Here is an 18374-nt window from a genome sequence, read left to right on the forward strand (position 1 = left end):
TTTCAAATGGGTTGTAATATTCTTCTATTATTAACAAAGGGAAATTGAACCATACCATGTAGAATACAATGGTTGATTAACTGGACGACCCTCCTAGTTTTTAACACTTAACAATAGTATGACAATTACAGAATCAAAGTAAAATTAAAATTTTACAAAAACAATGTCATTTCCAATAATAGTGTTCTTTTTTTTTCCCCTGTAAAATGAGCTGAAAGATCACCAACTCTGACCGACTTTAGGTGGTTACAATCATTATCTTCATATGTAAGAATCAAATTGAGGAAAATACAATCGTGATTTCAGTGTATACTTTCTTTCACTGTCATTAGGTGCTTTAAGGCAAAAGTTTCGGATGTAGGCACCTATTATAAGAACAATGCACCTCATCTGTCAAATGCATCTACACATAAAGTATCTATCTAATTGGAAAAGCACAGACTGCATATTTGTTACTATACTCAATCTTGATTTTAACCGTTGCTAGTTGTGGTTCCACTCGATGAAAAGTTGTAGTAGCCTATTTCTACACAGTAGCTATAGACTCGAATCATTAAGACCATTACCACTTTTTTCCGATTGTCTTGTCACTTTTTCGAGTTCGACAGAACTGCTGCTCGTGCCCTTGTACCTAAACCACCTTGCACATAACACAAAGTAACCTAAATTAAGAATTTCAAAAGCAGCAATGAGGAAATAGAACTTATCCAATCTACCCTTGTTAAGATCCTCCGGTAACCAATTCCCAGTTTCAGATTTAGCAGTGACTTGGTGGATAATTGAAATAAGCACACTACTCAAATAACTTGACCCTGCATGTCCACAGTAGTAAAGAGAACCTGCAATGCTTCTCATGTTCTCAGGAAATTGTTTGTAGTAAAACTCAACTTGTGCAACAGTCATGAATGATTCCGCCAATCCAGCTAATATCAGCTGAGGAATCAACCACAGACCTGACATTGATGAGATTGCACCTTTTCTTATTGTTACTCCTAGAGGATTAATCAAAGCTAGGGTTCTACGGTGCTGCTCAACCCTAGCAGATACTACCATGCTGAGGATAGCGAAAAATATTCCAAAACCCATTCTCTGAAGGAGTGTGATGCCGCCCTCTTTTCCAGTGAGCCTTTGGAGTAAGGGCACTACTTTTCGGTCATAGATGGGTAACCAAATTGCCACAGTAATCATCAAAAAGACGTAGTAGGATGCTCCTGGGATCAAGAACTCGCTTTGCCCAATGCGCCTGTCAGATAGAAGGGCTTGGAACACTAAAATGGTGTGCTGTTGGACAATTACAACAAAGTATATAATGCCTGAAACCCATATGGGTAACACTCTCAACAAGCATTTAACCTCTTCCACTTGCTGCATACTGCAAAGATTCCAGGGATCAGTAGCAGATCCATTGGGGTTTATTTGATCTTGGGGAGTCACGATTGCCGCTTTGTCAAGGAACCTGTTAACATAAGCCATCTGGTAAACAATTCTTAATAAGCTATCATAACTAACAACAGATGCTAACTGCTTGATGTTGTTTACCTGAATTGATATGTATAGGGAAGTTTAGAATTCATTGACTTGGGAGCCACATAATTGAAGAGGGAAGGATATAGATATTCCGGGAGCTTCAGCCTCCTTTTCTTTGCTGCAACCACTATAACTTGCACTATACTAGTTATAGGGCTACCACTTAGTTTAACTTTCACATACATTTTGGACCCCATGAAGAAGATTATAGAAGATACAAACATCAAAGCGGCAGGAATTCCAAGACCCACTGCCCAACTTACATTTGACTGTATATAGACAATAATTGTTAAGGATATCATCTGAGCAACAGTGAAAGTGAAAAAGTACCAATTGAAGAAGCTAGTGATCCCCTTTTTCCCAGAATCCGTGTTAGGATTAAACTGATCAGCGCCAAATGCTAAGTTACATGGTCGAATCCCTGCAGCTCCTATCATCAATAAACCTAAACCAGACTTAAGAAATGTCATTTGCCCCTCTGTTGGTCCTTGACATGTGGGGGACTCTTCACACTGAGGTGGATGTAGCTTCTCTACCGCCGCTGTCAGTTGGATTGCAAATAAACCCTGTATGAAGCAGGGAAACCAAGGTATCCGATACAAAAATTAAACAAGCCAATCAGATAAACCAAGCACCTTTCTTTCTATATGGATTTTAAAATGGAATTACTTCTATTTGGGATGATCTTAAATCACATTTTCTACTTCTCAGTGTCGTAGGCTTTTACAAATTCAGATATCCCTAACAGTGTTGTGTTTATCCATAAACAAAAAGCACCAGGCAGCAGCAATTTACCACAAAGGAAGCCATTGTGCAGAATGCCAATATCTTGTAGCGACCAAAAAAGGCATCAGACAGAAAAGCTCCTACTAATGTAGCAAAGTTGGTGCTGCCATTGAAGATGTTGATAATATTTGTAGCCGTGATGTTTTCCAAGTTGAACACAGTAGTAAGATACACCAAGAGATTGGATAAAGTGCCAATGGCTCCTAGCTTCTCAAAAATCTCATTTCCTGCCAATTACAGAAAAGAACCAGTCAAGCTCTGAGGAGAAAAACCAACCAGAAAAAGAAATGCATATAAAATCACAAAACCCTCCTCACCTATAATGAAGGGCATGACCTTCCACCCTCTGTAGTTAATCTTAGGGTCATCATCTGTTCCACTATTATCGCTCTTCAATAAACTTTCCTGGTCATCATCAAAGCTCTCTCGCTTTGTCATTCTTTCTCCAATTGTGTTCATGATTATAAGCTTTAAGCGCTACCTTGAAGAGGGAAAGGAGGGCAAGAACGACCAGTGAGAGAGATCATGAAATAGGGGGAATTTCAAAACCACACCTACTATTATCATCGCACCTACCTACTAACAAATTTACTCAAGCTGATTTACGGATCCAGTCTTCACTCCCGGGTTCTTGTCCTGAATTCAATTTTTATTTACATTTCCCCCAATTTCTTTTTTATTATGATTGGATATTTAAATTACCCATTTACTGTGTTTTAGTTGAAGCGAGTAGATCTTCGTTGGTGACCAATACAAAATAACTTGCTGTACCCAAAAAGCAAAACCCAAGCAAGAAGAGTACAATACAAAATCTCAGAAGTTTGCTGCAAGTTAAACATTGCCCAGTCACACATACATTGTACAAAATGCTACCAAATCATCCTAAATGCAACTTTTGTAATTCCTATCCTAATTTTAAGTCTGTGGGAAATTTTCAACAAAAGAAGAAAACTTATTGCAATATAATCAAACCCAGAAAGAAAGATATAAATTTAGTATAACAAGAAGTCAACTCAGTACATCATAAGATGATATATCGAAATAAAAGCGTAAGCAAAAGAGTGATGAGGAATGAAGCGACATAAAAATTGAGAGAGGAAGCGAAAAGCAATAGAAGGGGGTGATAGCAGTACCTGAAGCGAGAGATGTTAATTGGTCCCCTGCGAAACGAAAATCTCGGACGTAGCCTTCAAATTCAACTTCTATCAGAGAAAGACTTGCTATCAGACATGGTACTCAGTGTACCTTGCTTAAGAGTTTAATTTTAGATTTTGAGTTTTAGTCTAAGTATATTTTTATTCTCTCAAATATAGGATGAATTTTTTAAGTTGGCCTTAAATATACTCTTTTATTTTAAGAAAAAATTAGCTTCATCTTGAAACAGTTCTATTATTTCTAGGAAAACAATGAAGAAAAGTTTTGTCGTCAAAGATAAGGTCAGGAATCTTAAAAGAATAAAAAAAGAATCAATTTATTATTTTTAAACAAATTTAAAATATGTGTTTGGATTACAAGTAAAAGATTAAGATGGTTTAATTTTGATTCGAGTTGAAAAAATAAATTATAATTTAAAAATCAACTTGAATTTTGATATGATTTTTTTTTACCGAGTTAAAAATAAACTAAAAGTAATAATAAAATAAAAAATACTTTACTTTTTCTTTGGATTGAAAAACTAACTACTAAATCTATCTCATAAAAATTTCCTTCATGAATAATAAGTTTCTAAAAGTTTAGTTTTTATATTTAAACTTTTATTTACTTTATCTTTTATAATTTTTAACTTAATTGAATTTAATATTTATTAAATAAAATTAATTTTGTCTATTTAATTAACTTAATGTTAACGTCGTTGCATATATAAAGTAATAGATATTTTGTATTTTGGGGTTGGAACACCATGTATTAGTATAAAAGAAATATAAAATAGGTTTAAATCCTATGATCTCGTATTTTGTAGGAGAATCTTAAATGAGTCTTTTTTTTAAAGCGATATCAATTGAGTCTTAATTTTTAAAAAATTAAGTCCTCTCCATTGAGTTTTTACAGACGGTATTAAAACATACTGACGTATTAGAACACTACCAAGCTCTATAGAGAAACTACCCTTGCTTCAAGCTCAAAGAACTCTAGAAACACCTACAAATCACAGAATTGTAATTGAAGTGAGTCCTTATAACTTTTGATCATCATGAAACTATAAAAGAAACTCGATTGACATATGTGAAGGAACTTCTACGCATAGCCTTAACTGAAGAATCAAAAGAAAAAAGGATAAAAACTTACTTGGTTTAGAAGAAAAATTTATCAGATGATGATGAATAATACTCTGTTGTGATCTTCCAAAAGCTTCCTGATCATCATCCAGATGATTCAGGAATTAGAAATTATAGAGAGAAGAAAAAAGAAACTCAAAGAAAAAGTTATAAAAAAATAACTATTACTTTAGACACTAAAACAAAAATAAATTTATGAAATTCTATTTATATTATTGAATTATTTTAATACTAAAATACTTTATTTCATTATTTTAAAACACTTATTAAAATCTGATACTTTATTTTCTAACTTTTTACAATTGTTATTTCTTGCCAAAAATAAAAAATAGTTGATAGTAGTGTGTTATTAAATATATTTTATATAATTATAGTAGTCTTGTACTGGAATATATTTTTAATAAAAATATTGGTTCATTTCAAAATATAGATTTAAGAGATAGTTAACAGATAGATTTGAGATATTTAAAAATAAAAGTGAAAAAAATTAAAAGTAAAATATGTGAGTGACATAATATATGTGATAAATAAAAAAAAATTTCAATAGATTAAAATGAAATATTATAATTAAATTCTTATCCTTAAAATTAGTATAAAGTAAAATGTAAATAAGTAAAATTAATTTAAAATAAAATATAAATAATTAGTTTTTAAATAAAAAAGACAAGGTTAAATTTGTAAAAGCACTGTTCACTTCCTGAAGTCTTCAAACAAAAATGCCATCCTCCTTTCCTTCTTCGAATCCTCACAACATCCCTTGGAAAAAAGAAAAAAAAACAAACTTCATCCATCCTTTTCCATTTTGACAAACAGAAAATACGGCAAAGTGAATAAAGCATAAGAGATCTTGCTTATGGATGCCAGGTTTTTTCAAAGAAAAAAAAAACTTTTCGTCTCTTCCAGTCATCACTTTTATATTTATTTAAATAATAATTGATAAAATAATATAATTTTTTTTATCATTTTCATAAAAAAATTGTATACATTTCCATTTATTTATTATGTCTATTTAGTTTTATTAAAATTCTGAAATATTAATTTTTAATCAACAATTGTAAATTCACTTCAGTTTTTAATTTCTTTTTACTTAAAAAAAATATGCACGTTAACGGATAATATTAATCTTATAATAAGATTAATATACAATAATAAATTAGAATTTAATTACCTGTTACTAATTATACATTGTTAATAATTATATCATTTAATAATTTTAATTTGATCACTTTTATTTAACACTCATTATTTAAAAAATATAATTTTAATCTAACATTCTTTAACATCATAAAAAATATGATTTAAAATATTATGAAAATGCTCATTAAATGATAACTATGTTTGTACCTCAGTTACTTTATTATAAAAATATTAGAATGAGGTAAATGATGGATAATATAGTATGAAAGGAACTAATCGTTAGTCCCTAGATTTATGCAAAATAGACTGAATATTTTGTTCCGTTAGTTTATTTAATCTTTACCCGGATTTATCTCTAATTATGTCTATGACTTATGATTGTATCTATTAATATTGTATAAATTTTCTAATATAAAAAATATTTTTTAGAGGATCTTTCATCTATTCTCAGTTCTCCTTTACAACTTAATTACTTAAAATTAAGCTTTTGTTATTATTTTAATTATCTATATGTATCTGCTATGAATTTTCTAGAACACTTTTTATTAAAAAACTATTGATCATAAAATTATAAATATTATTTATTTTAAGAAATGGGTTTATTAAATTTATTATACATAATTGGAGATATATTTCATCTTATTAGACCACTTCTAAATTTCATTACTCATATAAGTTGTTGATGATTATATAGTTGAATTATGGTTAATTATGTATTAATTATATCGATAATATATATAATATTTTGGGATGTTAGAAATTTTATATTTAAAAAAATTGAAATAAAAACATTTTGTTATGATCAAATATAAAACTATTATTTAAATATTAAAAACATTCAAGCCTTTCAAATTTCATAGCTACCTTAAGCAGCTTTACAGTAAAACTAATTCCAAATCCAAACCTAAAAGAAAGGCTGCCTTATTCTCTTGGCAAAGAAACATTATGAACCATTTTTCCAATTACAGATGACATGAACTTTGCACGAGAGACTATGATTCTGAATTGATAAGGTTTTTCTGATACGTATTCAGAAAGTACAGAATGAAGAGAAAACCCTTAGACAGTGTTAAGAGTCTTTTGAGATGGTTTGGATAGTTGATCTAGCTGAAGATCACTAGCGCTGCTAGTAGCAGTCCCTTTGTATTTATACCACTTGGCACACAGTATAAAGTAACCAAAATTGAAGACTTGAAGAGCTGTTATAACGTAATAAAAATAATCCAATCTTCCCTTGTTCAGATCCTGAGGTAACCAATTCCCAGTTGCAGATTTAGCTGTCACCTTATGGATGATAGAAATCAGCAAACTACTCAAATAACTCGATCCTGCAAGACCACAGAAGAAAAGAGACGCTGCAATGCTTTTCATGTTCTCAGGAAACTGTTTGTAGAAAAATTCAACTTGCCCCACAAGGGTAAATGCATCAGACAGTCCTGCCAGTGCTAACTGAGGAATAAACCACAGAGCTGGCATTGAAGAAATGTCACCTTTTCTTGGCTCTCTTCCAATAGGGTTGCTCAAAGCCATAGTCCTTCTCCTCTCTTCCACCACACCAGACACAAATACACATAATGCAGAGAGAAACATTCCAATGCCCATCCTTTGAAGAACAGTGATGCCACCCTCTTTTTTTGTCAACCTTTGGAGTGAAGGCACGATAATTCGGTCATAGATGGGTAACCAGAGGGTGAGGGTCAGCATCTGGAAGATAGTGTAGGAAGCTGCTGGGATCTTGAAGTTGCTGTTGAGAACGCGTCTATCAGCTTGAAGGGCCTGGAACACCAACATTGTGTTCTGTTGGACAATGGCAACGTAGAAGAAAACTCCTGCAACCCAAATGGGCATCACTCTTATCAAACATTTCAACTCTTCCACTTGCTGCATGCTGCAGAGATTCCAAGGATCAGAAGCAGACCCGTCAGGGTTTATACCATCTTCTGGGGTTATGATAGCAGCTTTGTCAAGGAACCTGTTCATATCAACATTCAACGTCTTAATTCTTTTTTGCCAATTCACTAATACACCACAAAATTTAATCAATCAGTCAGCTCTTATAATAGTATTTACATATGTGAGATGTTTAAAAATGAAACAACGTTTGCCATTGGAGTGATTAACTTTTTCTTTATATGTACAAACATCTTTGTTTTTATTTATTTTTTTAATAAAAAGTATATATTGAAGCCCATGGTATACAAAAAGATTAAGTTAAATATTTATTTTATTAATGTTGGTATATTGAAATTATTTTTGTGTTAAATTTTTAAATCCATGCCATATTATAAGAAATATAAATTTAATATAAACAACTCGTTTGTGATTGTTTTAAGAATTTTAGTAAAAACTGTAGTTTATATCCTCAAGAAATGGTTATAAAGTTTTGTTTTGTTTTTTTATTTCTACTTCACACATATATATAAATAAATTAGTAAAGTATCATATAATTTCGTTTGTTTATGTTATGTTACACTATTTGCTATAAAAAAAAACGTAAGTATAATATTGGTTAAAGAAATTAGTGCTAATATTTAGTGATGAAAATGATAAAACTAATGTAACAAATATTAACTTTGAGAGAAATAAGGCATAAATATAAATGTTTTTTGCTCTGAAAGTCCAACATTCTCGGAAAGTCTCATTTGGTTCAAAGTAGGGCTATCAAAATGGGTTGTAACTCGCGAGATAACTCGACTCATCATGGGTTTGAGCCGGGTTAGGTTTGAAAAAAATGTAACTTTTTTATGCGGGTTAGCTCTCAACCTGACTCACTTAGAATCCAGTTTACCGGGTTGAACCCGTGGTCAGCCGGGTTGGCTCACCAACCCACCTAATTTAATTTAATTATTTATTATTTTGTATTTCAATATTATTAGTTAGCATTTTTTTTATTATATTGTACATGGTGATAAAGAAGAAGATGTTTCAAGAGAGAAAATTATTATAGATTTATCTATTAAAGACTCTAATATTATAAATGGACAACTAATATAAAAATTATCAATATTAAAAACTTATTTGTTCGTCTTTTGTACATGTTTTTGGATTACATTTGGATTGTATGATATTTTTTTATTTATTTTGAATTGTCTTTGGAGTTTAACATCATTTTAGAGTAACGTTTATTTATATTTGAATTAAAAAAAATTGTAATTTTTTACTTAAAAAAATTATAATTAAATGAGTTAGTAAGTCAATCTGTTTAACCCATCAACCCATGGTGGGTCAAGTCGGGTTCGAATTTTTTTAACTCGTGAGCCAGATTGAGTTGGTTCATTAAAAAACCAACCCCTTATAAGCCGCGAGGAGTCGACCCAGTTTACCTTTTTGACAGCTCTACTTCAAAGTGATGTACTTGTTTCTTTACTTTAAATTTCAGTACAAAATTGTGCAGTTTTAGTACATGAACGGAGGAGAAAGATTTGTTGGTTTTGGAGTAAACATACTTTAAAAAGTCTTGCAACTTTATAGCATAAAATCTAAAAAAGCTTGCTTTCAAAAAGTTTCACCAAAAAGCTCAGTGAAAGAGCTTATGATGAGGTCATAGACTCTACTTCAATAAGGTTAAAGGTATTAATTTTGTGTAAGCCATTGGAAACACAATATAAAAGATGACGATGGTTACCTGAACTGAGAAGTGTGAGGAAGCTTGGAGTTCATAGAGTGAGGAGAAACATAGTCAAAGAGGGAAACCAATGGATACTGTGATAGATTGAGTCTTCTTTTCTTTGCAGCCACAACTATAGCTTGAACTATGGTTGTTAGTGGAGCTGGACCACTTGTTTTAACTTTGACATAATATCTGCTTCCCATATAGTAGAGTGTGCAAGAGATGAGCATCAAAGCTGCAGGAATTCCCAGACCCAGAGCCCAACTTACGTTTGCTTGTACGTACACAATGAGTGATAGAGATACCATCTGAGCAAATGTGAAGGTAAAGAAGTACCAATTGAAGAAGCTGTTTATTCCCTTTTTTCCTGACTCAGTATTGGGGTTGAACTGATCAACTCCAAATGCCAAGTTACAAGGTCTGATCCCTGCAGCTCCCACAATCAGAAATGCAAATGCAGACAGCAGAAATGCCATTTGGCCTGTGTTTGGACCTTTGCATATGCTGCTATCTCTTCCACACTGAGGTGGATGCATTTCCTTAATCCATGCTGTTAGCTGAATAATAAGTAGCCCCTGTTGAATAACCAACCAGATACAATCACAATAGTTAGTTAAAACTCTCCCACTAGATGGATTCATATCACTTAACTTTCTTTTACAAGTTAGTAGAAAAAAGTGGTGATTTTTATCATTTCTCTGAAGTGGGTTGAAAAATAATTAAAGTACGCGTAGAGGCTTATGTAGTTTGAAAATAGAGATTGAGACCAGAAAGGAAGCAATTGTGCAGAATCCGAGTGTCTTGTAGCGGCCAAAATAGGTGTCACAGAGAAAAGCCCCAATCAAAGTGGATAAACTGGCACTGCCGTTGAAGATGTTGATAATATTTGTTGCAGTGATACTGTCCAAATTGAAAACAGTTGTGAGATAGACTAAGAGATTGGCTAAGGTACCAATGGTTCCCAGCTTCTCAAAAGTTTCATTCCCTGCATGATGTGAATAAGATGAGTGAAAACAGTAACAAGGAATTATATATGTAAAAGCATTTGCAACTTTTTGTGATGCTTACCAATGATAAAGGGCATCACTTTCCACCCTCTGTATTTAATCTCTGCCTCCTCATTTTTCTCCATAGTCTCTGGGTCTGACTCATTTTTCCCAACAACGTTCATGACTGAAACAGAGAGAAGAAGCAAATAATTGTTAAGATTTTGTGAACACCTATCTGATATTCATCAACCTTGTTCTGTTTTTTTCCCTCGGGGTGTTATGAATTTATAGTATCAACCTATTTCCTTGTTCCTGGCCTTAGACCGAAAAAAACAAGTGGATGAGATAAAACATTACATTTTTGGTAACAGATAATTCAAGTACAAAAATGCCCAAGATAAAACACTTTTTTCAACATTTTCTCTTTATTAACAAAAATTTATAGACCTATATAAATTTCACTTATAATTTTTTTATAACTTCAACTAATTTTATCGTTAAAATTATATTTAGAGAATATATTATTAGCACTCCTCCTTACCACATAAACAATTTATTATTGAAGTATTAACTTTTCTCTTGAAAAGTATTTAAAATAAGAAAATTATATAAATTAAACTAAGCAATTCTTTAATGATTGTTTTTACAATAATAAAATTTTGAAGAAAAAGATAATACGATTCACACTATTTTCAATACAAAATCTTAAAATATGAGTTGTAAATAAAAAAAGAAGAAAAAAAATTATAATAAAAATGAAGGTGTTTGGATTAGAGATTAAAAGGAAAGACAGTGAAACCAACCACTCTTTTGTACACATGCACTTCTGGTTAAATCTCTCCTTCCCTTTCATGTTTTTCTCCCATACAAAAATCACCTTAAATTCCTTGAAACAAATGACAAGAATTTTTTTATATTTCCTTTTTTTTATTCTCCCTCTATTGAAGCAAAGTGTTGAGTATGAAAGCGTTTATAGAAGTGCTTCATAAATGATTTAAAAGAAATTTCTCCTTAACTATTAAAATTTGATACTTATAATTCGATTCATGTATGAAATATGGAAGACAGAAGATAGTCCATAACTGAAGCTTGAATGGCATTTGTGGAGTTATTCCCAGTGGATCATAATTGTTGGTTCCTGGGTAATGATTCAATTAAACTTGTGTGGACGACGTAAAATTGCTCATACCACTCATTTTATTGTGCAACAGTGTCCCACCTAAATATCGAATCCCGTTTGACTAAATCTTATCGCATTTCTCATTGCTGTCTCTTTACATTTTAGTCAAAACTACACGTCTTAAGTTCCCATTTCAAACATAGATTTTATATTCCAAATCAATCAAGTGTAATAATAATCAAAGAATCACAAAATAACACATTTTTTTAATCTATACTCTCTCTATTCGATCGCCACTTTCATTTACTGTTGGCATGAGTTTTAAGTCCTGTAATATACAGTATAAAAAAATGTTGTTTAATTGCTTAGAAATAGAGACAAAGGGATTTTCTTGGTTGTCTTCGCAAACACAATTAACTAATTAAGCTTTAGATGTAAAAATAAGATACTTTTGAAAATCAGCTGGCATCACACGACACCAACGTCAATTCTAAGTGTGATGTGTTTTTCTCTCTTATAATTGCATGCCTAATTAACGAACACAAAAGTCCTCCTCAATCAGAGTCACACTCACCTTGTTTTCTGCCCAGACAAATATTACAGACTTCACATGGGAGCCACTTAAAAGGCATCAAATTTTATTCACCCAAATAAAATTGAAACATAATTCTTTAATATTCTTAAACTTTTTACATTGATTTAACATTATCTTTTATTACAATTTATTTTCTTTTTTTTATATAAAAATACAAAAATTTACGCTTTTATAATTATTTTATCTTATTTTCTATCATTTTATCTTCTTATTTTCTATGTTAAATAAATATAACAATATGTCATTATCTTTTCTCAATAAAATTAGAATATTAATTTTACAAATTCAATGTCCCCAAACTTCAGTCCTCGTGCATAATAGAAACAATCTTGTCATCAGTTGACTCTAGGTCGTTCTCCATGGTTCCACGTGAAGGAAAATGGAAGAACAATGTACAGAAAAGTCTTACATTTCTCAGTTTATGAGTTGCTTTTGAGAAAAAAATATACCTTTTTCTTTTTATTTTTCACTTTTAATTTCCAAAAGTCGCAACTTTATTCTCAATTCGTCTCATGTTTTCAAGATTTGCATAGGAAAAAGGAAACAAAAAATGTTTCTTACACAAATATTTGAAACCAAGATAATAGTTTTGGGATTAAAAAATTGCTTCTCAAACGTGAGTCAAACACGTGGTGATGAAAGAAGAAAAAAAGGATTTGACAACCAGCAAAGTAAGTTTAATTTTGTTTAAATACTCCACTCCACTGCCTCTGCTCTGACTCATAATTGGAAAGAGCTCTTTTTGGATGCATTTAGAAAGTTGAATAAGGAAGTTCAAGAAAATATCACTGTTTAGAGAGTTTGTCCTATTCATTCATTCCCCGTCATCATATCCACCACCACTAAGTTTAATTTCTTAAACTATATCTTTAATCGCATGATTTTGCCAAACATAATAGTTTATTAAAACCTTTAACTTTATCAGATAGACAACATTATTGCACAGTATCTGAAAAGTGTTCCAAATTATATTCTATAATTATTATGATCTCTGGCGTTGAAATGAGTCTTACTTTCCGATGAAGAAGACTAATTCATTGAATTTTGTATCGGTTGGAGCGTGTAGGCTCGTTCTCCTCACATTTTTTCAAATTGAGAGTTGGATGTGTTGGACGTTTGTGCAAGTTGGGGTGAAGAAGGCGATTAATCATACAGTGTACGTTGAACTGTTGCCGTGGTGGCTCACAATAATTCATCTTTTGTTTTTGTACCAAGAAATCAATTTCTAAACGTAAGCTCATGCCTACAAACTCAACATCTTTTCTTTCAGGAAGCAATCATCTCTGTCCACGTTTCCAATATATGAATAAGGAATTAATATTTTCAATAAATTTTAAGATTATGCTTTCAACCTATCATTCTACTAAAACAATAATCAGTATTTATATGAGTTTTAAAATCTAAAATGGAAATATGTTTATCAATATTATAAAACGAAGTGCATATATTTAATTAGAGTGATGAAGACGTACTTCTTTACTCCTCTTCACATGACCTATTACATCATTAAATTGCTCTGAAATTGGATAAGTTTAAATGCTAATGTAAAGTGATGCAAATAACATTCCGGATTTGGGCCACCAAATGAAAAGATTAGGATTGTGTTTGTGTAAACTGTAAACCAAATCAAACATGAACCGTTTTTATTATATAGATTCGCTTATACATGTTTTAGATTAGGAAAAAGTCTCTTTAACAATTTTTGACAACTTTTTTTACAATAGCATGTGTACTAGTTTCAAATATACGAATCAATAAAATAGTGACAAATAATCAATTGTCAAAAAATTGTTAAGAAAATTGTTAAAATATCATGGTCCTTTAGATTAAGCTATTAAGTTTGTTTTTGTATATGTCCTAAAATGATCTAATAAAATGTCCTAAACTAGATAAGGAATTGATATCACTCTCTATCAAAAACCTTAAAGACAATGAGTTAGTGGATCTTTCATCTTTATATAATGTTCTACTTTCTTATTTCTATCCAATGCGAGACTTGTAAATCTAATAAAATGTTCTATTTTCATCTCTATCAAAAACCTTAAAGGCAATGACTTGTACTCTTGGATGTTTGTCTCCAAACAAGAGACCACTAAATATACTTTTTTTGTTCTGAGAGGTAAACTAAAATCAAAGAAACTTTTAAGGAAGCAAATTTTGATCTAAAAAATCTAAACTATTATTTAATGACAAAGTGTCCGAGACACACGATAGAAAATGAAAGACAAAAACTACACCAGAACCTAGTTACATTTAGTTTCCTCAAAGAGAAAGAAAATCTACCAAATGAATATACAGCAGCACTAAAGAACTTGAATTTTTTTAGTTTGAACTGCAACAATATGAGAATGCGGTCATGTTGCCCTTTTTGTGGTGCCTGTTATATCCAATGCCTTCTCCTCATCATTTGGCTCAGATGATTCTCCCACAACATTTGAATGCTCTCGCTGTGCCTCTGTTTTGAGGTTGTCCTTGTCCTTGTCACAATAACGACATCCAAAGAAATTGAAGTAGATGAAATTCAAAGCTCCCAGTGCAGCAATAACATAATAGTAGCAGTCAAGCCTATTGTGGTTTAAATCATTGCCCCCTATCCATGATGTTTTTCCATTGCTAGAAGTTATTTTATGGACAATATTGACAATCAAGGAGCTCATGTAGTTTGCAATGGACAGGCTCAGAAAGAAGATTGCCCCAGCAACAGTCCTCATGCTCTCTGGCATTTCCAAGGTGAAGTATTCCATTATGGAAACAGCAGCAAAGGCCTCATTGAGGCCTGATAGTGCAAACTGAGGCAGCAGCAATGCAAAGCTTAATGGTGAAACAAACAAACCATGTTTCAAAGCTAAGTCACGCCGCTGCTTTTCAACAATTGCTGCTACCAGCATGCATAAGATGGACAACAAAATCCCAATATTGATTCTTTTCTTCATGGCCAATCTTGGAGCCTTTATACTAAGTTTTCTCGCTAGGGGAATGTAGACACATTCGTAAATGAATATCCAAAATGAGAGCGCTATCATTGATGTCAGGTTCATCCAACCAGGTGGGACCTTGAAGTGGGGCCCAATGGACCTGTTGCTTTGAACAGCTTGAAGCACCCCAAAAGTGTTTTGCTGATCCATCACAATGAAGCCGCAAATTCCTGTCACCCACACTGGTAGAACTCCCAACAGACATTTCAAGTGTTCCACTTGTTGCAAGCTACAAAGTCTCCAACCATTTCTAGCCATGCCTTGGTCATTCAATTCACTAGGATCAACTATTATAGCAGCTTTGTCAAGGAACTTGAACCTATCTGTCTGAACAATCTTTGCTTCCTCCGATGTTGAAGCAGGATTATAAACGGTTCCACCAGAAGCCTGTAGGTTGCGTTTTCTAAAGGCTGCTGAAATTACTCTGGCCATGTCTGAGAAGATGCTCCCTTGAGGCTTCTGGCAAATGTAAGTGTGGCGTCCAAGTAGGAAGATGGCTATGGACAAAGCAAGACAGCAAGTGGGAATAGCAAAGCCTAGAGTCCAACTTACATTGGTTTGAATGTAGACAACAACTGTGAGTGCTATAACAAGTGCAATGGTGAAACTGAAGTACCACCAATTGAAGAAGCTTTCGAGTTGTGCCCTACCCTTCTCTGTCTTGGAGTCAAACTGATCTGCACCAAAAGCAATGTTGCATGGCCTGATGCCACCGGCTCCTATGGATAACAGTGCCAGACCTAAAAAGAGAACTGCTAGCTGCAAGGCATCTGGAGATTGGCAATGGTCTCTGTTGTTGTCGCAGGGATGGGGTCTCAGTTGTCGTATACCTGCTGTTAGGGTTATGGTCAAAATTCCCTGTCAAGTACAACCCAAGCTTGTTATGTATATACATGATCTTTCCTTCTGTAATGAGAGTAGCAATTACAATTTTGAAACTTCAGTGTGTAATGTTCAATCAAAGTCTTCCATCTTATTATTTCTAATAAAGTCTAAAGCCAAACAATATATATATAGCTCTCAATTAACTGAAAGTTCATATGATTTTTTACATTCTGATTTATCAGACTAGAATAAATATTTCATATGTGAATCAAGGAAAGTTGAGCATTTGTTTTCTCAATTTGTGAATACTTATTGGAAGGTACATTAGGCATTGCAAGGGTGAAAAAATAGCTGGAATGTAGAAATTGATTATTAAAAGAGGACTCAGAAATGAAAATAGGTATGTGCAGGGAAAAGAAGACAGGAAGATGCATGTGATTTTCCTTACCAGAAGTGAGGCAATGCTGCCGAAGAAGAGGGTCTTGAATCTACCCAGATAGGTATCAGAAATGAAAGCTCCAATTATTGAGAAGATGTTGGAGAATCCATTCCAAATTTGCACCACATTCACCACATATATATTGCTGAGGTTGTAATTTGAGAGCAGATAGACTGTGAGATTTGATACCAAACTCATGGATGCCACTTTCTCGAAGGACTCGTTTCCTTTGGAAATCAAGCATGGTGCATTAGAAGAATGAAAATTAATTTGACGTAAAATATAGAAGATGGATAGAATTACCAATGATGTATTTGATGGATCTCCACCCTCCTGCCTGTTTTGCTGAAGCAGAGGATGAAGAAGAGGGTGGTGTGCATGTTGATGTTGGCTCCTGTTCTAACTCTAGTGCACCAGAATAATCACTGCTCCCGTTCTCCATTTTCTATGTTTGGTTCTACTCATTCGCCTATGTTATGTATAATATATAATATATAATGCAATGTAGAAGTAGAGAAGAATTTTATTTTATTTTTTTTCTTCTGTCTGAACCTTTCAACGTGGTCTAAATTTGAGAATTTTTAGGTTCTTTCCTTAAAAATCTAGGATTATGTGTTTCCATCAGCTACGATTTTAATAACTGTTTTCCTATTATGTTGTGAAATATCTTCAGTCTCCATCTCATCCTGCATAATCTTGAGAATTTTTTTATTTTTATTTTTATTTTTACAGTTAAAAGCATTATATGTTTGCATCAGCTAGGATTTTAATAACTGCTTTCCTATTATGTTGTGAAATATCTTCGGTCTCCATCTCAACTGGATTTTTATCATAGTTTGATTTTAATCTTATATCTTACAAACTCCTAAAATGTTTAAATTTTCTCAAGGTTATAACAAAACAGTCTGTGACTGTTTTTCCATAATTTATTGCAATTATTATAACTACTTTCTTCAGTTTTTTTGTTTTTTTTATAGTACTAGTTTGCTTTAGTTTATCCTATGACTTTCCCCCCTCAATCCACTGTATTTTAAATCACGTTTATCAGTGTTTTAGCTTTCATTTTGAAATAACATTTTTCATTTTATATATATGTATTTTTGTATTTTTTTTTAAAGAATAGGATCTGCCATCCATAAATTGATATTTTAAATGAAATTTCAGCTCATTTTTATTTAGTAACAATATTTCCCGTTGTTTCGTAACAAATCTTTCCACGTTGTGTCCACCCTTTTTTTTTAGGTTTGTAATTATATATATATATATATATATATATATATATATATATATATATATATATATATATATATATATATATTCATATTAAAATGCATAAAATATTTTTTTGATTTTTTTTTTTCTGAGTATTAACACTATATTAGAACTCTTCTTATGAGATGCTAACATTTTAATAACACTACAAGTTATTTATCAATATTTATATACGGATTTATGATAAATAATTACATATAAATTTTTATTCGTAAATAATTATATACGAATTTTATTATAGGAAATTATCTATGAAACTTTTTTCCTAAGTAATTAGAATTTTTTAGATAATTATTTATAAACTTTATCCGGTAATTATCTACATATCTATATAATTATTTATAGATTTATTCGTAGGTAATTATTTGTAGACAAATCTATAAGTAACAATTTTATTTACAGATTTTTATTCACAGATGATTTGTAAAGATTAATGTGTTACCTATAAATTTTAAAATTTATTTATGAATTTTTACAATAGATAATAATGATTTTTTTAAGTGTAACGTCCATCTATAAATTCTCAAAAATATATATATATATATATATATATATATATATATATATATATATATATATATATAAATTCTTTTTTTAAATAAAGTTTTACACGAACTCCTTATTAACTTAGTTTTGTTGTCAAAAAGATGACCACTGTTACAACGTTGTTTACAATAATTTTGTTTCAAGACAACTTTTTTACACAATAAAGTTTGCATTACAACTTTTTATTTTTATTGAAATTTTAGTTTGCAAACTTTAAAAATCTCCTCTGTGAGTAAATACAGTGGAAGCTGAAAATTAATTTATTTCTTTATCAACA

At 31.7% G+C, this 18374-nt stretch overlaps 3 protein-coding genes across 5 annotated transcripts; all 3 read right to left on the reverse strand.

Annotated features, from left to right (window-relative positions):
• Window positions 1-3600, reverse strand: LOC108323492 (protein NRT1/ PTR FAMILY 2.9). Of its 3 annotated transcripts, XM_052869565.1 has the most exons (6): window positions 3447-3600; window positions 2886-3137; window positions 2631-2790; window positions 2323-2540; window positions 1540-2093; window positions 1-1456 (listed from the first exon to the last, which is right to left on the reverse strand). In XM_052869565.1, exons 3-6 carry the CDS (start codon window positions 2770-2772, stop codon window positions 538-540), a joined length of 1833 nt encoding a protein of 610 aa, XP_052725525.1. In that variant the 5' UTR covers window positions 2773-2790; window positions 2886-3137; window positions 3447-3600; the 3' UTR covers window positions 1-537. The 3 variants fall into 3 exon arrangements, with proteins under 3 accessions (XP_052725525.1, XP_052725527.1, XP_017411460.1); XM_052869567.1 differs by lacking the exon at window positions 2886-3137; XM_017555971.2 differs by lacking the exon at window positions 2886-3137 and having other exon boundaries at window positions 2631-2794.
• Window positions 3601-6631: 3031 nt separating this feature from the next.
• On the reverse strand, window positions 6632-10601 carry LOC108346229 (protein NRT1/ PTR FAMILY 2.11). The gene is made up of 4 exons (XM_017585286.2): window positions 10405-10601; window positions 10104-10321; window positions 9352-9911; window positions 6632-7698 (listed from the first exon to the last, which is right to left on the reverse strand). The coding sequence occupies exons 1-4, from the start codon at window positions 10505-10507 to the stop codon at window positions 6786-6788; spliced, it is 1794 nt and encodes a 597-aa protein (XP_017440775.1). The 5' UTR covers window positions 10508-10601; the 3' UTR covers window positions 6632-6785.
• A 3662-nt stretch (window positions 10602-14263) lies between these two features.
• Window positions 14264-16721, reverse strand: LOC108329792 (protein NRT1/ PTR FAMILY 2.8). Its single transcript, XM_017564181.2, has 3 exons — window positions 16583-16721; window positions 16289-16506; window positions 14264-15873 (listed from the first exon to the last, which is right to left on the reverse strand). Exons 1-3 carry the CDS (start codon window positions 16719-16721, stop codon window positions 14395-14397), a joined length of 1836 nt encoding a protein of 611 aa, XP_017419670.1. The 3' UTR covers window positions 14264-14394.
• Window positions 16722-18374: the final 1653 nt, after the last annotated feature.

Source organism: Vigna angularis, chromosome 1 (genome assembly GCF_016808095.1).
Source record: "Vigna angularis cultivar LongXiaoDou No.4 chromosome 1, ASM1680809v1, whole genome shotgun sequence".
Classification (NCBI taxonomy): domain Eukaryota; kingdom Viridiplantae; phylum Streptophyta; class Magnoliopsida; order Fabales; family Fabaceae; genus Vigna; species Vigna angularis.